This window comes from Miniopterus natalensis, chromosome 2 (assembly GCF_054644295.1).
Source record: "Miniopterus natalensis isolate mMinNat1 chromosome 2, mMinNat1.hap1, whole genome shotgun sequence".
In the NCBI taxonomy this organism is placed as follows: Eukaryota; Metazoa; Chordata; class Mammalia; order Chiroptera; family Miniopteridae; genus Miniopterus; species Miniopterus natalensis.
The window spans coordinates 116,169,092-116,185,838 of record NC_142082.1 but is presented as its reverse complement, the minus strand read 5'-3'; the positions used below and the strand labels follow the sequence as shown (position 1 = coordinate 116,185,838).

The 16,747-nt window shown below is 36.9% G+C and overlaps 1 protein-coding gene across 1 annotated transcript in view; it reads left to right on the top strand.

Moving 5' to 3' along the window:
* The window catches only part of LRRIQ1 (leucine rich repeats and IQ motif containing 1), a 200,070-nt gene that overhangs the window by 75,396 nt on the left and 107,927 nt on the right, over positions 1-16,747 (top strand). The window contains exons 16-17 of the mRNA XM_016199434.2: positions 5,307-5,517; positions 8,024-8,143. Coding sequence (XP_016054920.2) covers positions 5,307-5,517; positions 8,024-8,143 — 331 coding nt within the window. The remainder of the gene's footprint in view (positions 1-5,306; positions 5,518-8,023; positions 8,144-16,747) is intronic.

Here is a 16,747-nt window from a genome sequence, read left to right as displayed (position 1 = left end):
TGAAGATTATCAAGTAGCTAATCTTGCTTTTCCCAATCTTTATTCTCTCAGGATTTTTCAGTGTGAATGGTAATTTTTTTTTCTGGGAGCTATATTAAAAAGTCTCATGTAGTGAAACTAACATATATTTCCTAATATATATATTTTAATTTTCCTGAAGGTCTTTAACATTTCCTGATATATATTTTACCAATTTACTTAATTGATTGCTTTTGCTCTATAGGGGGGAAAAATATTTCTTCTATTCTCACAAGTTTTCATTTGGGGTCCCTATAACAAAAGACAGATTAATGAGAGAAATACATAAATATTAACTTATTTAACATGTTTTATGCTACATGGGAGCTTGCATTAAAAAAATGAGGACCCAAAGAAATAGTTAAACCTGAGCATTTTTATATTAGGTTGGATGAAGAATGGAAGGTCTTAGTAAAATATGATATCATGCAGGGTATGAGCTAAGAGAAGTAAATGGGAAATGTATCAAGGGCTGTTCGTTCATATCCCTCTTGTCCTTCATCTTGGGATACAAATGCTTTTTCCCCCTCTGGGTATCAGGAAGACAACTCCCCCATGAGTATTTTATGATCTGCTTCCAGGGAAGGTCAAAAAAATCATCTTGCACATGACTTTCCTCAAATTTTTCAAGTTAAAATATTAAATATGCCAACACACCAAATTTTGGAGTAACATGTGAGGGGGCCAAAGTTTTCCCACCCCAAAATATGACTTTTGGTGTATTAAATTTAAACTGGTTATTAGGGAACAAAAGACAAAAAGGACCTTTGACCATTTCCCTTTACCTACCTAAAGGATTTTAAAGAACCTTCTCTGGAAAGGGAGATATCATCATCACGGATAACTATCATTTAACATAAACTAATGTGCGATAGAGAAGAACCTGACAGGGTTAATTTTTCAATGTCTTCTCTGTGTCTCACTGTTAAAAATGACCCAGCAAACATTTATTTACCAAACATTTGCTTTTCATTTCTGTGTGAATTGCCTTTCTGCCCTTTGAAGTCTGGAACTACCACCTCTTCCCTTTCTCCTTAGCTCCAGAATGGAATAGAAACCTCAGCTCCCCAATCCCTCTTTGGGTCTCATTTCTTATGGCTCCATCGCATATGCATTGTAATAAACTTGGATATTTTCTCCTGTTAAATTTGATTTTTAGCCCAGCTAGAAGAACTTAAAAGTTGAGTGGAAAATTATTTTTGTTACTGGACTAAATAAAGTGGCCCGTTTGCCTGAGTGCATCAAAGCCCAATAAGACAGGAACAGGAGTTTGCAGCAAAGAAAGTAAGGGTTTACTTTTATGAAGTGGCCCATGCCAGGAGACACAGGGGAGCTAATGCTCAAAGACCTGGCTCCCCTTAGCCTCTAGGGAATGGGTTATATAGGGGAAACATAATTAATCATGATGACTAAGAAAGTTAGGGTCATCTTCTCTACTGATTGGTTCATGCTAGGGTAGGGGGTAGTTGATCAGTGCATCCAGTCCTGTTGTCAGCCATGGCTTTTCTGGGCCCTGAGCTGAAATACAGCTGAGGCCTAGATGTTATCTCTAGGTTGATAGAAACTCTGTCTCTGTAGTCAGTAGACCAGAGCTTTTGTCTCCTAAGATTATTTGATGCTGACCAGAACTCTTTGTACTGAGGGCTTAATGATGAAGGGAGTGGTTGTGCAAGGAGAAGGAGGCAGGTGAGTCAGGGTGTTGGGTGAGGCCAGTTTGAATCAAAAGGAAAGAAAGGAGAAACGGCCATGTTAAAGAAATGAAGTTGCTGCATGGTTATATTTTTTTGTGCCACCCACATGTCCTGAACCCTATTAACTCCAAACACACATTAATAATATATATATAACTTCTTAATTCATAATAAATAAAATAGCCAAATGATGATAATAAGGAAGGATGAAGAACTGAAAATATTGAGAGACCAAAGACCTAATGAATAAAGGGAAAAGAAAGTGTGTACCCACTTGCTGAACCTTGCCATTGAGTCAGGAAGGCTCACTCTCAGTTGTAGAGGGTGTTTCCTAAGTGATTTACATGTGTTCTTACACTAAGGACATTTTTATTATGATGACTTTTGCTAAAAATAAGACGGTGATGATGATGTAGTAATTGGAGTTGTTTTTCTTAACATGGAGAGCACCCTATGTTCAGGAAGCCCTAAAGTAACCTTCTTTACATGCCTTCCCTGCTTTCAATACAGTGAAAGTGTCCTTGTGTTAGTTTCACTGAAGAAAATATCCCTCATTTACAGTCCCCCCCCCCCTTGGAAAATTTTGATGATATTGGGCTGAGAAATTCAAGCACTCAATGACTGGTCAGCTTTAGAAGAAATTCACAATTTCAGTCAGTAAAATTTGCATATATCTGGCGATAAATGCAAAATATAAGATACTGTCTCAGGTTAAATGTGTTATCTTTCTTTTTCTTTTTAAGAAAACATATCTTTATTGATTTCAGAGAGAGGAAAGGAAGGGGAGAGAGAGAGAAAGAAACATCAATGATAAGAGAGTCATTGATCAGCTGCTTAGCCCGCAACCCGGGCATGTACCCTGACCTGGAATCGAACCCCGATCTCCTGGATCCTAGGTCAATGCTCAATGGCTGAGCCACGCCCAGCCGAGCTAAATGTGTTATCTTAAAAGTGTTACCGGAAAGGGGACTTGGCCCTGACTGGATCTGCCTAAGGCCAGCTGGTGGTGTGTGGGTTCTTGACTTCCTGCAGAAAAATTTCACATAGTCCAGATGACTATGAGGGAACATTTATTAAAGCTGGGAACAGTAAAACAAGAAAGGGCTTAGTATAGAAGAAGCAACAGGAGAGCCTAGGCTGGGCTGCCCTAGCTCTCTGGGAAGCCAGGTTCAGGGGGCCTTGGGGTCAGGTTCAGGGGACTAACCTGTGACGAGCTGCTACAGTTCATTGCTCCCACATTGCAAATCTCATGGAACCTTTTAGGGTCTATGAGATGCATGCCAGTGGGGGAAGAAGTGGGGAAAGAAGAGAGGAAAGGGAATGGCGGTGAGGAGGTGCTCCCCAGAGGGAGAGCACCATTCTGGGTCCTTTGTCTTGAGGTTTTTATTTCTGTCTTGCAGGCAGGGATCTTAGGGGAAGCCTCAGGGGAGGTTTTTAGCAGAATATTGATCAGTTTTCTAGGTGTGCTCTTCCAGGCCTGTGGTCTTAACTGATTGCTCAGTGTCGAGGGGGGGGGGGGGGGGTTGTCAGTCATCGCTGCTGGTCCTGATGGCTCCCACCTGGTTTTGCTGCTTTTCTGAGCAAAATACAACTGAGGCCTAGATGTTATTTCTAGGGAGGTGTCATGTATCTGCTGTAAATTAATGTGAGTTTGTTTAGCTATCTGTCTCAGTTTCCTTGTTCCACTTGCCCTAGTTTACTGGCTTGTCTCAAAAGTATCTCATTCTGTACCAGTTATACATTGCAAGTATTTTTTCAGACTCTTTTCTTTATCATTCAAAGAATCTATTATATATAATGCTTTAAAACTCTCTAACTCATTTTTATTCAAAAGATGAAGGAATGAATTGATGGTTGAATGTGAATTAAATCCATAGCCAACTTTACAAAGTTCTGTTCACCCTGGGAGAAGGGAATGATTTACTGGGTTGTGATGTTAAAAAACAAATCAACCCAGTAAATTTGAAGATCTAATTGGCTTTATTAAGTGAATCATGAATCAGTTGGAAGGGGCCTCTGAAGGATTGTACAAAATGGAAGGGTTTTATAAGAAGAAAGGTGGGACAAGGGAGCTATTAAGAAAAGAAAAGGAGGGTTATTTTGGGAGCACAACATCTTTTCTTTGGGGAAAGAGGCTAGGAAGGGTCTTTATTATGCAGATTGCCTCTTGTTTGTATGGAGGGGGTAGATAGAGCTCACATGACAGTTTACTTTATGGGTGCTGAACCAGAAAATTCCAGGTGGGTTGATTAAGGTTGTTTCTGGGAGACTCAAATCTTCAATTAGATTAGGTATTAAATCTGGGTTTGGTATCATGGGCTTTTAGCACAAGTGATGCCATTTTGGGCCTGTGGTTTTCTCTTTAACAGTGATTATTTTTTTCCAAATATTAAGAGTACAAGTAGTTTATCTTAGGCCAGAACTTGTATCCATTAACTTGAATTTTCTCTTTATAGCAAAATAGATTGAAGGCTTCTATAGGCTTTAGGTAAAATGATGGTGATAATGAAGGTGGTGGTAGTAGTGAAGATAACAATAGCAATAACAATAATATTGCAAAAGAACAGGATATAATGGTTACATCATTCCTGTCTAATTTTCCACAAATATATAACTCTGAGGAAAAAAAATATAGTCATGTTTGGCAGAGTTTATCACTTAAATCTTCTTTGTCTTTAGTGTGATGATGAAAGTATCACTGGGTTTGGCAATTATAAAATTATTAAAAACTGTTTCAAAGGAGAACTGGAAAGGAGATTATGCAAAAATTACTTTTCTTTCGTATGACTTTTAAACTGAACTGAGAGATATGAAGAAAAATTAAGATAACAGTCATCACTTAGACTAAACTCTGTATCTTGGTAACATTCCTTCAGTAATCAGTGTAAGAAAGGAAGCACATTCATTTAGGAAGAGTTAAATAATTAAGCACATTGAGAATTCACTTATAATCAATGTACATTTTTATTTAATTTTGCTAATGTTGCCGGACAGACTAGTGGGATGTGGAAAAAGCAGGGCATGGATTGATCTAATGCCTAAAATTGACATATATGTAGGCTTGGAAAATGTTAGAAGTAACTACGGGGCTTTATAAGAGCATGATTTATGTATTTGTTTATGGGCAGGGAGGAGAGTGAAGCTAGTAAAGGCCTGAGGGGTCCTTTCTCTTATAGGAAGGGGGGCTCTTCTTTCTTTAATCTGTCCACTGTGAATAGTATCTCATCCTCTCTTGCCAGCTCAACATTGGCTCTTATATTTGTCGTCTCTCTTCTACATCATCACTTTTACCTCCTCTCTACTGGATCATCATTCTCAGTATCATGCAAAATCTCGGTAATACCTCCCTCCTTAAAAGAAACAAGCAAAAATTCCACATACTCACATCCCTCTCTAAGTTACTGCCCCATATCTGTCCTTCAAACTTGAAAGTTTCATGCTATCTTTACTTCTATGACTATAGTTAAACAAAAGATGATGTCTTGTTTTGAAATAATACTTTATGTAGTCCAGGTTTCCAAATACAGCTTATGAGGACCTCTTATCTAAAACTGTATTTTTAGGAACTAAAAATGTTTTCTTTTCTCTTCATAATAGTATGGCAGCTATGCTAATCCAGGCCTACTGGCGTGGCTACATTGTGCGCAGACAGATTCATGTCTCTACAAAATTGCATTCTGCTTCATCAGGACTCCTGAGATCCTGGCCAGATTCCTGCATCAAAAATCAAACTATTTTAAAGAAAGAAAAACGAGAAAACACTGTGAATATCCAAGAACAGAGGGACAAGGCTGCTATTGTTATTCAGGTTAGTTTTAATCTTTTGGTGAAATAATTAGAAGAGATAAATTATTCATCTTTCACTGAGTTATTTTGTATAACAGGCAACCCTCAAATCTTAGTGATTTTCAAATACTGCATTTACTTGTTACTCATGTTATTGTTGAAGAGGAGAGGTCCTCGTCTCCCCTGGTTGCTAGTGGGGGTGGATTTCTTGTGATATCCAGAGAAAAATAATTTTCTGAGGTTCACAAGGGAGAATGCAATATTGTAGAAAGTTTTATTTTTGTGGAATTACATCCCTGAGTTTCCAAAGTCCCATTTCCCTTTGCCCAGTCATAGAACAAATGTAGCTGGGGCTTCAGTAGAGCTAAAATCAGTCAGCGTTCATTATCTGCACATGCATCAGGCTTGCATGGTTTGTGTTCCCTGCATCCATCAGTCCATTGCATGTGAGGTCCACAGGTCCACATGGCTATTATGGAAACACTGGCAAATTCAAGGGAGCCAAGAGTGAGCCAAGAGCACAAGAGAGAGAACTCCTTTATTTAGGAGATTATGAATTCCCAAGTTTTTGTGTGCTTGCAGTGGCTACACCCATTCTGGCCAGTGATCTTTGCTCCCAGGTGTGACTGACAGACAAGTACCTTCCCTATATCACCCCAACTTTACTGGGAATGCATCTGTCTTCTCTTTGTTGGATCCCTTCCTCCAGTGCTTTGCTGAGAATAGGCCAGTAGTTCCCTGGGGAAACCAAAATTGCAGCTTCCTGGTGCAGCTGCCCGAAGGACGTGCTTATGTCTGGCTCCCCTCTCTGCTCCTTTCCTATTATTAATAACTAGCTAATTGTAGTGGTATCAATGTGACATGTAGGCTGCACCAGAAAAATGCATGCTATATATTATAGTCACGAGCTCTGTAAAAGTTCTATCCCTGATGAGTTGGGCTGGATCCATTGTGAGCCACGAAGAATCAATCTTTGTCATTGAAGGCCTGGATTAAACAATTTCCTTTATACCCTCTCTTCCCTATGCCTTACCTAATCTTGATATCTTCTATAAGGAATACACCTCCCCCTCCTCATTGCTAGGTTATTCGGGGGGAAATCTCAGATATCTTATCATTCCTTCTGTAAATATATCAGTATAAATTTCTGTAAGATCTATTGTTTTAAATGTAACTGCAGTATGTTGTTAACCTAAAAACTGCCAGTTATTTCTTAATATTGTCACTGACCAAGTCTTGGCTAATTGTTGTAGAGTTTGTAGTTTCGCTTCTTAAACTGGTTGCTGCAGAGTTTTGTGTGTGACTTCTATTGTCATATATGGTGTGTCTGTTGTCTGTATATTCTACTTTTCAAGTATTTTCAGAATAACAATGTCAATATATCATTATTCTTATCCTTACTGAAAACACTGATAGTTAAATGTGTCTTTTGGGTATATATCACTAGGGATATACTTAAATAAATCTATTTTAAAGTCACTTTAAAATACCCACAGTATGGTTATACCCACAGTATAAAACATATTTTTATATCTTTTAGGGATTTATTTTTTTCATATTTATTTATTTTATGCTTATCTTAAGTATGTGTACAGTTCTAAAGTCAAATCTAAGCAAGGTATAGTCACAGAAGTCTGGCACCTATTGCTGTAACTTCCACCCTGTTTTCTGCTGCTATAAGTTAATATTTTTTGTAACTAATTTTATAATGTACACTTTTACTTTTTAAATATTAGAAACCACATATACATATATATTTAAATATATATGTTTATATCGTGTATATGCTTATTACATATTTATATGCAATCTTTCGTAGATAACTGGTAATATGCATTTATCTATGAAAATATTTAAATAGGAAGAGACAAAAACATCCCACTTTTTCTACCTTGTTTTTTATACTTAATATATCCTGGAGCTTACTTCTTAGCAGTATATAAAGATATTCATTTTTAAATAAAAAGCTGCAGTGTTCTTAGAGTTATAGTTAGGAAAGCTTTCCCTACTCCAAGGTTATTGAGGAATCTAAATGTTTTTAGTTCTTTTATTTTTGTGCTTAGTTTATTTTAAAGTGAAATTAGTTAACTAATTAGGATACTATTTCTCTAATATGGCCATTTATATATGGTGACATATTCCTAAATGTGTGTTAGTTTATTTTATACATAATCATTTGAAAATTAGCAAAATTGGTTTTCCTTCGTATCTCTTTCTTCTTAGTTTAGAATGGGTCCTGGAGGAATTATCAGATAATTGATTGGTTGACCTACATGTGCAGTTGAGGGAGTTTTGAAGATTCTTTTCTGCTGACCACAAGGAAAGTCTCCTGAGATTCAAAACTTTAGACACATGCAGTTGTTTAATTTATCTTGCAGTTTTAAGTGTCACATAAAGTTCAAAAAACAGATTACTGAGCCATTAAACTAAGGTCTAAGATGTTTTATCTTCCTAATGGGATAATACAGAGAATCTGGTTTGGAGTTTGATCTATAACCTTGTATAACATGCTTTAAATTTTTGTTTAGGCAGTTTGGAAGGGCTTTCTTTTGCGAAAGAAACTGACAACAGCTCTAGAGGCTGTTAAAAATGAAGAATCTGAAGAAGAATATGAAGAAATAGATTTAGAGGATTTTACATTTGATGAAGTAAGTACCAACTATAACATACAAATATTGATCTTACAATATTTTTAGTGTACTATTTTGGAGCTAAACCAGTTTCTAAGGTTTTTAGCCTCTGAACACTGTTATAGATTTTTCAGATGACACTTGAAAAAGTATCCTTCTAATTTCTTAACATCTTCACTTACCCTCAAGTTTGTACAGTGTGTAAACATGGTCAGAATATTTACAAGATTTCCTGGGTACTCTTCACCCAGATTTACACATTGTTTCATGTTCTTTATTAAATATGACTGACCTTATATATGCCCTGTTCAGTAACCTTTATAATTCTTTGTCACCTAGAAAAATGAGAGCAACCTCCTTAAAATTATTATTGATGTATTTCACAAAAAGGTAGCAAGCTGTACAGACATATTTACCACTTCTCCCCTGTGTTTCCATATACTCTGACCAAATTGAGCACACTTTCACTATACAGAGCTCTTGCCTTTTACATCCTTAGTTTTGCTCATTCTGTACCCTCTTCTCTAGATAGTTAACACTGACATAACCAGCAGTTGGATTAAGAAATAGAACATATAAACATCCTCAAAAGACTTCCTCACACCTCTATAGTATTCATACTTCCATTATCATAGATTAGCTTTGCCTGTTTTTGAACTCCCTTTAAGTGAAACCATATAGTATATACTCTTCTTTCACACTATTTTATGTCTATGAGATTTATCTATGTAGTTGAGTGCAGCTGTATGAATGATGTTCTTTTGAATATGCCACTTTTAATCCATTATTTGAATGTACCACTTTTTAAAAGTCTATCCTACTATTGGTAGATTATTTATTGTTGAATTATTTCTAGTATTACCCATTATGACTAAAGAAGCTATGAACTTTCTTGTACACATCTTTTAATATATATATTCACATTTATTTTAGGAATAGAATCACTGCTTACCTATGTTTAGTAGATAGTACCTAACAATATTCTAAAGTGACAGTATTAATTTATAGCTCTATAAGTAGAATATGAGAGTTTTAGAGCAGCTCTGTCCTTACCAACAATTTGTATTTTCATGCCTTTTCTTCTATTGCAGTAGGTTTGTTGTGGTATATTGTTTTAATTTGAATTTTTCTCATAACTGATAATGTTCAGTACCTTTTCATATGCTTACTGGCCATTTAGATATCCAATTTTGTGACATGATCAAGTGTATGAGTATTTTTTATTTGGACTGTATATTTTTTTTATTGATTTGTAGAAGTTCTTTATATATTCTGAATACTATTCTCTTTTTCTTTGCAAATATCTTCTCTAAATTCCAAGGCTTACTGCTTTATTCTCTTTATGGTTCATTTTCATGAACAGAATGCTTCTAATTTTCAATTAAAAACAAAATTTTTTAATTGTTGTAACATATAAGAAATCTTAGCCTACTCTTAGATCATATTTTAGAAACTTTATTATCTTAACTTTCAGAATTTAAGTCTATAATGCATCTGGAAGTAATTTTTGTGAGTAGTGTGAGGAAGGGGGATCAACATCCCCTCACCTTGTATACACATTTGGTTATCTCATTGACTTAGAATCATTTGTTATGCATACCATATTTTTCATAATGGATATCCGTTGAAGCTTTGTTTAAACTCAGGTAACTGTATGTGGGTTCTCTTGATTTTTTTTATTATGTTGTTTATCTGTACATCATTACTTTAATTATAATTTATAATAACTTTTAATATTTAGTCTTTTAAGAGCTCCAACTTTGTTCTTTCTCTTCAAGAAAGAACTACTACTATTCTATTGGTCCTTTTTATTTCTGTTCAAATTTTGGAATCATCTTGTGAATTTGCACAATAAATATTAGGATTTGTCTGAGGTTGCAGTGAATCTATAAATCAATTTGGGAGACTTGATATTTTTAGAATATTACATTTTTAAATCCATGAACACAGAACATCCCACTATGTAGTTAGGCCACTTATGATTTGTGTCCACAATGCTCTGTAGTGATCAGGTACATTTTTGGTTTAATTTTTTCCTAGGTAGTTGATGTTTTCTGATATTATATTTATTTTTATATATTAACCTTGTATTTAGCCACTTTGTTGAAATCACTTATTATTTAGTAGTTTATCTCTCAAGTCTTTTGAATATTCTGTATACACAATCATGTCATCTCATAATGACAATTTTATTTCTTTTTTTTCAATTCTTATGCCTTATATTTATTTTTCTTGCCTTATTGTCCCGACTACTACTTCCACTACTTCCAGTAAAATGTTGAATATGAACAGATATATTTTTCTAGACCCTTGTCTCAAAGTGAAAGCTTTCAATATACTACCACTAAGTAAAGTGTTTATTAATACAGGTTCCTGTATTTGATTAAGGAAGTTACTTTAATCTTCCTTAGCATCTTCTTACCTTTCCAAGAGGTTAATATGATGATCATGATCATGATGATATTTTTATGTGGTTTGGATTTTATCAAATACTTTTTATGCATATAACATTGCTTTTTCAAACATCAGTCCTTGTATTCTAGAATAAACCAATTTATCTATAATGTATTATCTTTTTTAATCCTCACCCAAAGATATGTTCATTGATTTTTTTTTTTTTTTTTTAAAGAGAGGAAGGGGGAGAGAGAGAGAGAGAAGAAATGTCGATGTGAGAGAGAAACATTGATTGTTGCCTCCCGCACACACCCTGACCTGGAATGGAACCTGCAACCTTTTGGTGTAAGGGATGATGCTCCAAACAACTGAGCCACCTGGCTAGGCTATACTGTATTCTTTTTATATGTCTCTATTTGATTAGGCAATATTTTGTATAGGATTTTTACATTTATATGCAGGAAGAAATGGGCTTGTTAATTGTTTTTTTTATAAAACTCTCTTCAGATTTTCATATCAAGTTTATGTTGGCTTTATACACTTGGTTGAAAAATGTTTCCTCTGTTTCTATTTTCTGGAAGAGTTTGATATAAGATTGATGTTATTTGTTCCTTAAAAATTTGTCTCAGCACAAAATCTGTTTGAGGAACCATTCCATGTACGCTTGAAAGGAATGTACATTCTGCAGGTGTTGAATACATAAAATCTTAAATACTTTATTGTGTTTTTTAGATCTTCTGTATCAGTAGTAATTGGTTGGGATATGGGGATTGTATCAGGTATTGACAGAAGAATGCTAAAATCTCTTACTATGATTGTGGGAGTCTCTAAATCACTTGTTAGTTCTGTAATATTTTACCTCATAGTTTGAGGCTATGTTATTAGGGCATATACATTTAGGATAGTTAAATTATTGTATTATTATTATTTTTTAAATATATCTTTATTGATTTCAGAGAGAGGAAAGGAGAGGGAGAGAGAGAGAGATAGAAACATCAATGATGAGAGAGTCATTGATCAAGCCTGCAACCGGGCATGTGCCCTGACCGGGAATCGAACCCGGGTCACCTGGATCCTAGGTCAATGCTCAACTGCTGAGCCACGCCCAGCCAGGCAAATTATTGTATTATTGACTCTTTTACATAATAAATGTTTTCTCTGTAACCTTAGTTTTCCTCTTTAACTGCATTAATGACTACTTACTCTGATATTTTCAAAACTACAATTTTTGGTTGACAATTTCATAACTTATATTTTTCTAACCATTCTCATTTAACATTTCTGTGCTTTTACATTTAAAGTTGACTCATAAAAGTATATAGTTAGGTTTTGCTTATTTTCATATTTCATTCTGACATGCTTTTATTGACGTATCGAGACTATTTTAATTAAGAGGATAATTAGGCTTATATATGTCATCTTTCTATTTGTTTTTTGTTTGTCCTATGTTCTCTTATGCATTCTTTTGCATTAATTGCTTATTTTTGTATTTCCCCTTTTATTCCTTTATTAGCCTGTTAGTTTGTTATCTTTTTCGACGTACTTTATTCCTTTCTGTGTTAGCAGGTTTCCATCTGGGATAATTTTTCTTTGCCTAAAGGACTTCTTTAGTATTTATTTTAGTTTAGGTCAAGTTTTAATTGCTTGATTGCTTGACAATTTATTTTACTTTATTTTCTTAATATTTTAATTTTTTTCAATTACAGCTTACATTCAGTATTATTGTGTATTAGTTTTAGGTGTACAGCATAGTGGTTAGAAAATCATATACTTCACTAAATGTTCTCTCCTGATATTTCCAGGACCATACCGGCACTATACATAGTTATTACCAATATGTACTTCTCAATCCATTCCTTTTTTGACCTGTCTCCCAAACCCTTTCCCCTCTGGTATCCATCAGACTGTCCTCATTACCTATGAGTCTATTTATTTTTTGTTTGTTCATTTATATTGTTCTTTAGACTCCACATATAAGTGAAATCATATGGTATTTGTCTTTCTCTGACTGACATATTTTATTTAACATAATATCGATAGGTCCATCCATGCCGTACCAAATGGTAAGATTTTATTCTTTTTTATGGTTGAGTAATATTCCAATTTATATATGTACCATTGCTTTTAACCTACTTATCTATTGATGGACACTTGGGTTGCTTCCATAGCTTGGCTATTTATTATAAATAATGCTGAAATGAACATAGGGGTGCATATATTCTTTTGAATTAGTGTTTTGGGTTTCTTCGGATATATACCCAGAAATGGTATCACTGGGTCATAAGGCAGTCCCATTTTTAATTTTTTGAGAATTCTCTGTTCTGTTTTTCACAGTGGCTGCATCAATCTGTATTCCCACCAGCAGTGCATGAGTGTTTCCTTTTCTCCACATCCTTATCAATATTTGTTGTTTGTTGATTTATTGATGATAGCCATTCTGACAGATGTGAGGTGAAATCCCATTGTGGTTTTAATTTGCATTTACCTGATGATTAGTGATGTTGAGGGTCTTTTCATATGTGCATTGGCTATCTGTATGTCCTCTTTGGAGAAGTGTCTAGTCAGGTCCTTTGCCCATTTTTATTTGGATCATTTGTTTTTATGGTGTTGAGTTGTAGGAATTCTTTATTAATTTTGGATATTAGCCCTTTATCAAATGTATCCTTCATGAATGTTTCTCCATTCAGTGGGTTGTCTTTCATTTTGTTGATGTTTTCTTTTTCTGTGCAAATGTTTTGTTTGATGTAGTCCCATTTGTTTATTTTTTCTTTTGTTTCCCTTGCCCAAGGAGATATATCAAAAAAACTATGCTCTGGCTTGTGTGGCTCAGTTAGTTGAGCATTGTCCAATGCACTGAAAATGTTGCTTGTTCGATTCTTGGTCAGGCATATGCCCAGGTTGCCTTTTCAATCGCTGGTCAGTTGTGTACAGGGGCCAACTGATCCCTGGATCTCTCTCACACTGATATTTCTCTCTCTCTAAAAAAAAATCAATAAAAACATATTTAAAAAAGAAAAAGAAAACATATTACTAAGAGAAATGTCTGAGATATCACAGCCTATGTTATCTTCTAGGATTTTTATGGTATTCAATCTTACATGTAAGTCTTTAATCCATTTTGAGTTTATTGTATATGGTGTAAGAACGTATCTGTCCAATTTTCCAAACACCATTTATTGAATAGGTTGTCTTTATACTATTGTATGTTTTTACCTTCTTTGTCAAATATTAATTGACCATATCGACGTGGGTTTATTTTTGGGGCTTTCTATTCTGTTCCACTGACCTATATGTCTGTTTTTATACCAATATCATGTTGTTTTGATTACTATGGACTTATGGTATAGTTATATCATCAGTTAGTGTGATTCCTCCAACTTTGTTCTTCTTTCTCAAGAGTGCTATGGCTATTAGGGGTCTTTTTCATGGTTCTGTATAAATTTTTGGATTATTTCTTCTAGTTCTGTGAGATATGCCATTGGTATTTTGTTAGAAATTGTATTGAATCTATAGATTGCTGATAGTATGGACATTTTAATAATGTTAATTTTTCCTATCCATGAGCATGGTATGTGCTTCCATTTATTTGTATCTTCTATTTTTTTTTTTTAATTCTTAATTTATCTTTATTGTTGAGAGTATTACAGGTGTTCCATTTTTCCCCCCTCCCCAGGCCTTCACCCCATTATTAACTGTGTCCATGGGTTATGCATGTATGCATATAACTTCCTTGGTTAATCTCTTCCCACCCTCCACCCCCCTTCCCTCTTTCCTCTGATATATGATCGTCTGTTGCATGTGTCAATGTCTCTGGATCTATTTAGTTCGTGGGATTCTTTTGTTTATTAGCTTCTTCTTAAAGAAGACCCTTCAACTTTTCCTGTAGTGCTGGTCTAGTGGTAATGAACTCTTTTAGCTTTTTCTTATCTGTGAAGCTCTTTATTTGACCTTCAATTCTAAAGGATAGCTTTGCTGAGTAGAGCAATCTTGGTTGTAGTTCCATGTTTTTCATCACTTTGAATATTTCTTTCCACTCCCTTTTGGCTTGCAAAGTTTCTGTTGAGAAATCAGCTGACAGTCATATGGGTGCTCCCTTGTAGGTAACTAATTGCTTCTCTCATGCTTCTTTTAAGATTCTCTCTTTGTCTTTAACCTTTGGCATTTTAATTATGATGTGTGTTGCTGTGGGCCTCTTTGGGTTCCTCTTGTTTGGGACCCTCTGTGCTTCCTGGACTTGTAAGTATATTTCTTTGCCCAGGTAGTGGAAGTTTTCTGTAATTATTTTTTCAAATGGGTTTTCAATTTCTTGTTCTCTTTCTTCCCCTTCATATTATAACCCCCAATAATACGAATGTTGGGCCCCTTGAAGTTGTCCCAGAGGCTCCTTATCCTATCTTCATATTTCTGGATTCTTTTTTCATTTTGCTCTTCTGGTTGGGTGTTTTTTGTTTCCTCATGTTCCAAGTTGCTGATTTGATTCTCAGTGTCCTCTAGTCTACTGTTGATTCCATGTAAATTATTCTTCATATCAGTTCGTGTAGCCTTCATTTCAAATTGGTACTTTATTATGTCATTGATGGTCTTAGTTATTTCCCTAATAGTCTGCTTAAACACACTTATAAAAAAAATTCTGAACTTTGTTAGTTTGCTTGGATCTATTTCATTTAGTTCCTCTTCTAGAGATTTCTTCTGTTCTTTACTTGTGACATGTTTCTTTGCCTCCACATTTTGGCTGCTTCCAGGTGTTTGTTTCTATGTATTAGGTAGAGCTGCTATGTCTCCTGGAATGTGTAGAGTGGCTTTGTGTAGTAAGTGTCCTGTAGGATCCAGTGGCTCAGCCTCCCCAGTCATCTGAGCTGGGCCTTCTGGGTGCTCCCCTGTGTGGGCTGTGTGCACTGTCCTGTTGTAGTTGAGCCTTGGTTGCTGTTGGCCTCACTGGGAGGAATTGAACCCCCACCAATTAGCTGTGAGGACCAGCTACTACTACAGCTAAAGAGCTGCTGTGCTGGAGACACCCTTGTGGAGCAGGATTTACTTCAGTGGGGCTTTGGTGTTCACCAAGTGCCCCCCTTGAGTGTGTCACTCATGGATGTGGTAGGGTTGTAATCCAGCGTGGTCAAGTCTGACCACCAGGTGCACTGTCTCTGGGGCTTCCCGGGGGAGATGCAAAGTCAGTCTCTGCCAGTGCCCTGCCCAGGGCCACCCAGCATGAGCTACACAGCAGACATTAGTTGGCTGCCACTTGTGCTGGGATTGGAGGTGTCCAGGAGAGGCCAAGCTATGAACCAATGCAGGCTGCCACCAGTGCCAGGCCTGGGGCCACTTATCAAGCCATATGGGGCCCGCTGCTGCTTGGTTGAGAGATTTTAGGAAAGTCCTAAGCATGAGGTTCGAGAGGCCACTTGCACAGAAAAGCCCCTGGAAATGGCCTGGATGAGCTTCAGGTGGGGAGGGGCGGGGCCTCCGGGAATCACGGGGCGGGGCCAAAGGTGGGAGTCAGGTGCTGGCGATTCAAATATGGCTCCTCCCTGCGGGCTGTGTGCGGGGAGGACTCGCCAGACGAACAGTGGCCTCTGCCAGCTCTTCTGCCTGGGAGAAAGCCGCCCCTCCAGCTCTTGACCCAATTTCAGGCAGGTTAGTTCCTCCCCGAGTGTCCCAGGTCCTTTCAGGCTGCTGCCCGGCGCTGGGCTCAGAGGGAGCGTCCGAGTGAGTCCGCGCCGGGCCCTTTGAGAGGAGCTGCTGGGGCTCCCCCAGCCTCCGAGACCCTCAGGGACAGTCCCCGCTGGTTTCACAGCCTGAAGTTGTGGGGATTTCTCTTCCCAGCCCCAGAGCCCTGGGCTGGGGGCCCGATGTGGGGCTGGGACCCCTCATTCCTCCAGGAAATCCCCACCGTGGAGATTTACTCGGGTTTAAACCAGGGTTCCAGGTGTGGCCCCTCGGCCGCGTCTCCGGGATTCAGCTCCGATCTGCCAGCATCTCCGCCCCTCCTCCCGGTCTCGATGCTCCTTCAGTTCCCTGGTTGTGGGGCTTCTGTGCAGCCAGATCTCAGGAGACTCTGAGTGATGGTGGTTCTGTATTTTAGTTGTGATTTTGATGTGGTTGCGGGAGGAGGTGGGTGCAGTTGTTACCTGTTCCGCCATCTTGTTTCTCCCTGTATCTTCTATTTCTTTCTTCAACGTCTTATAATTTTCTGAGTACAGGTCTTTTACCGCTTTGGTTAAATTTATT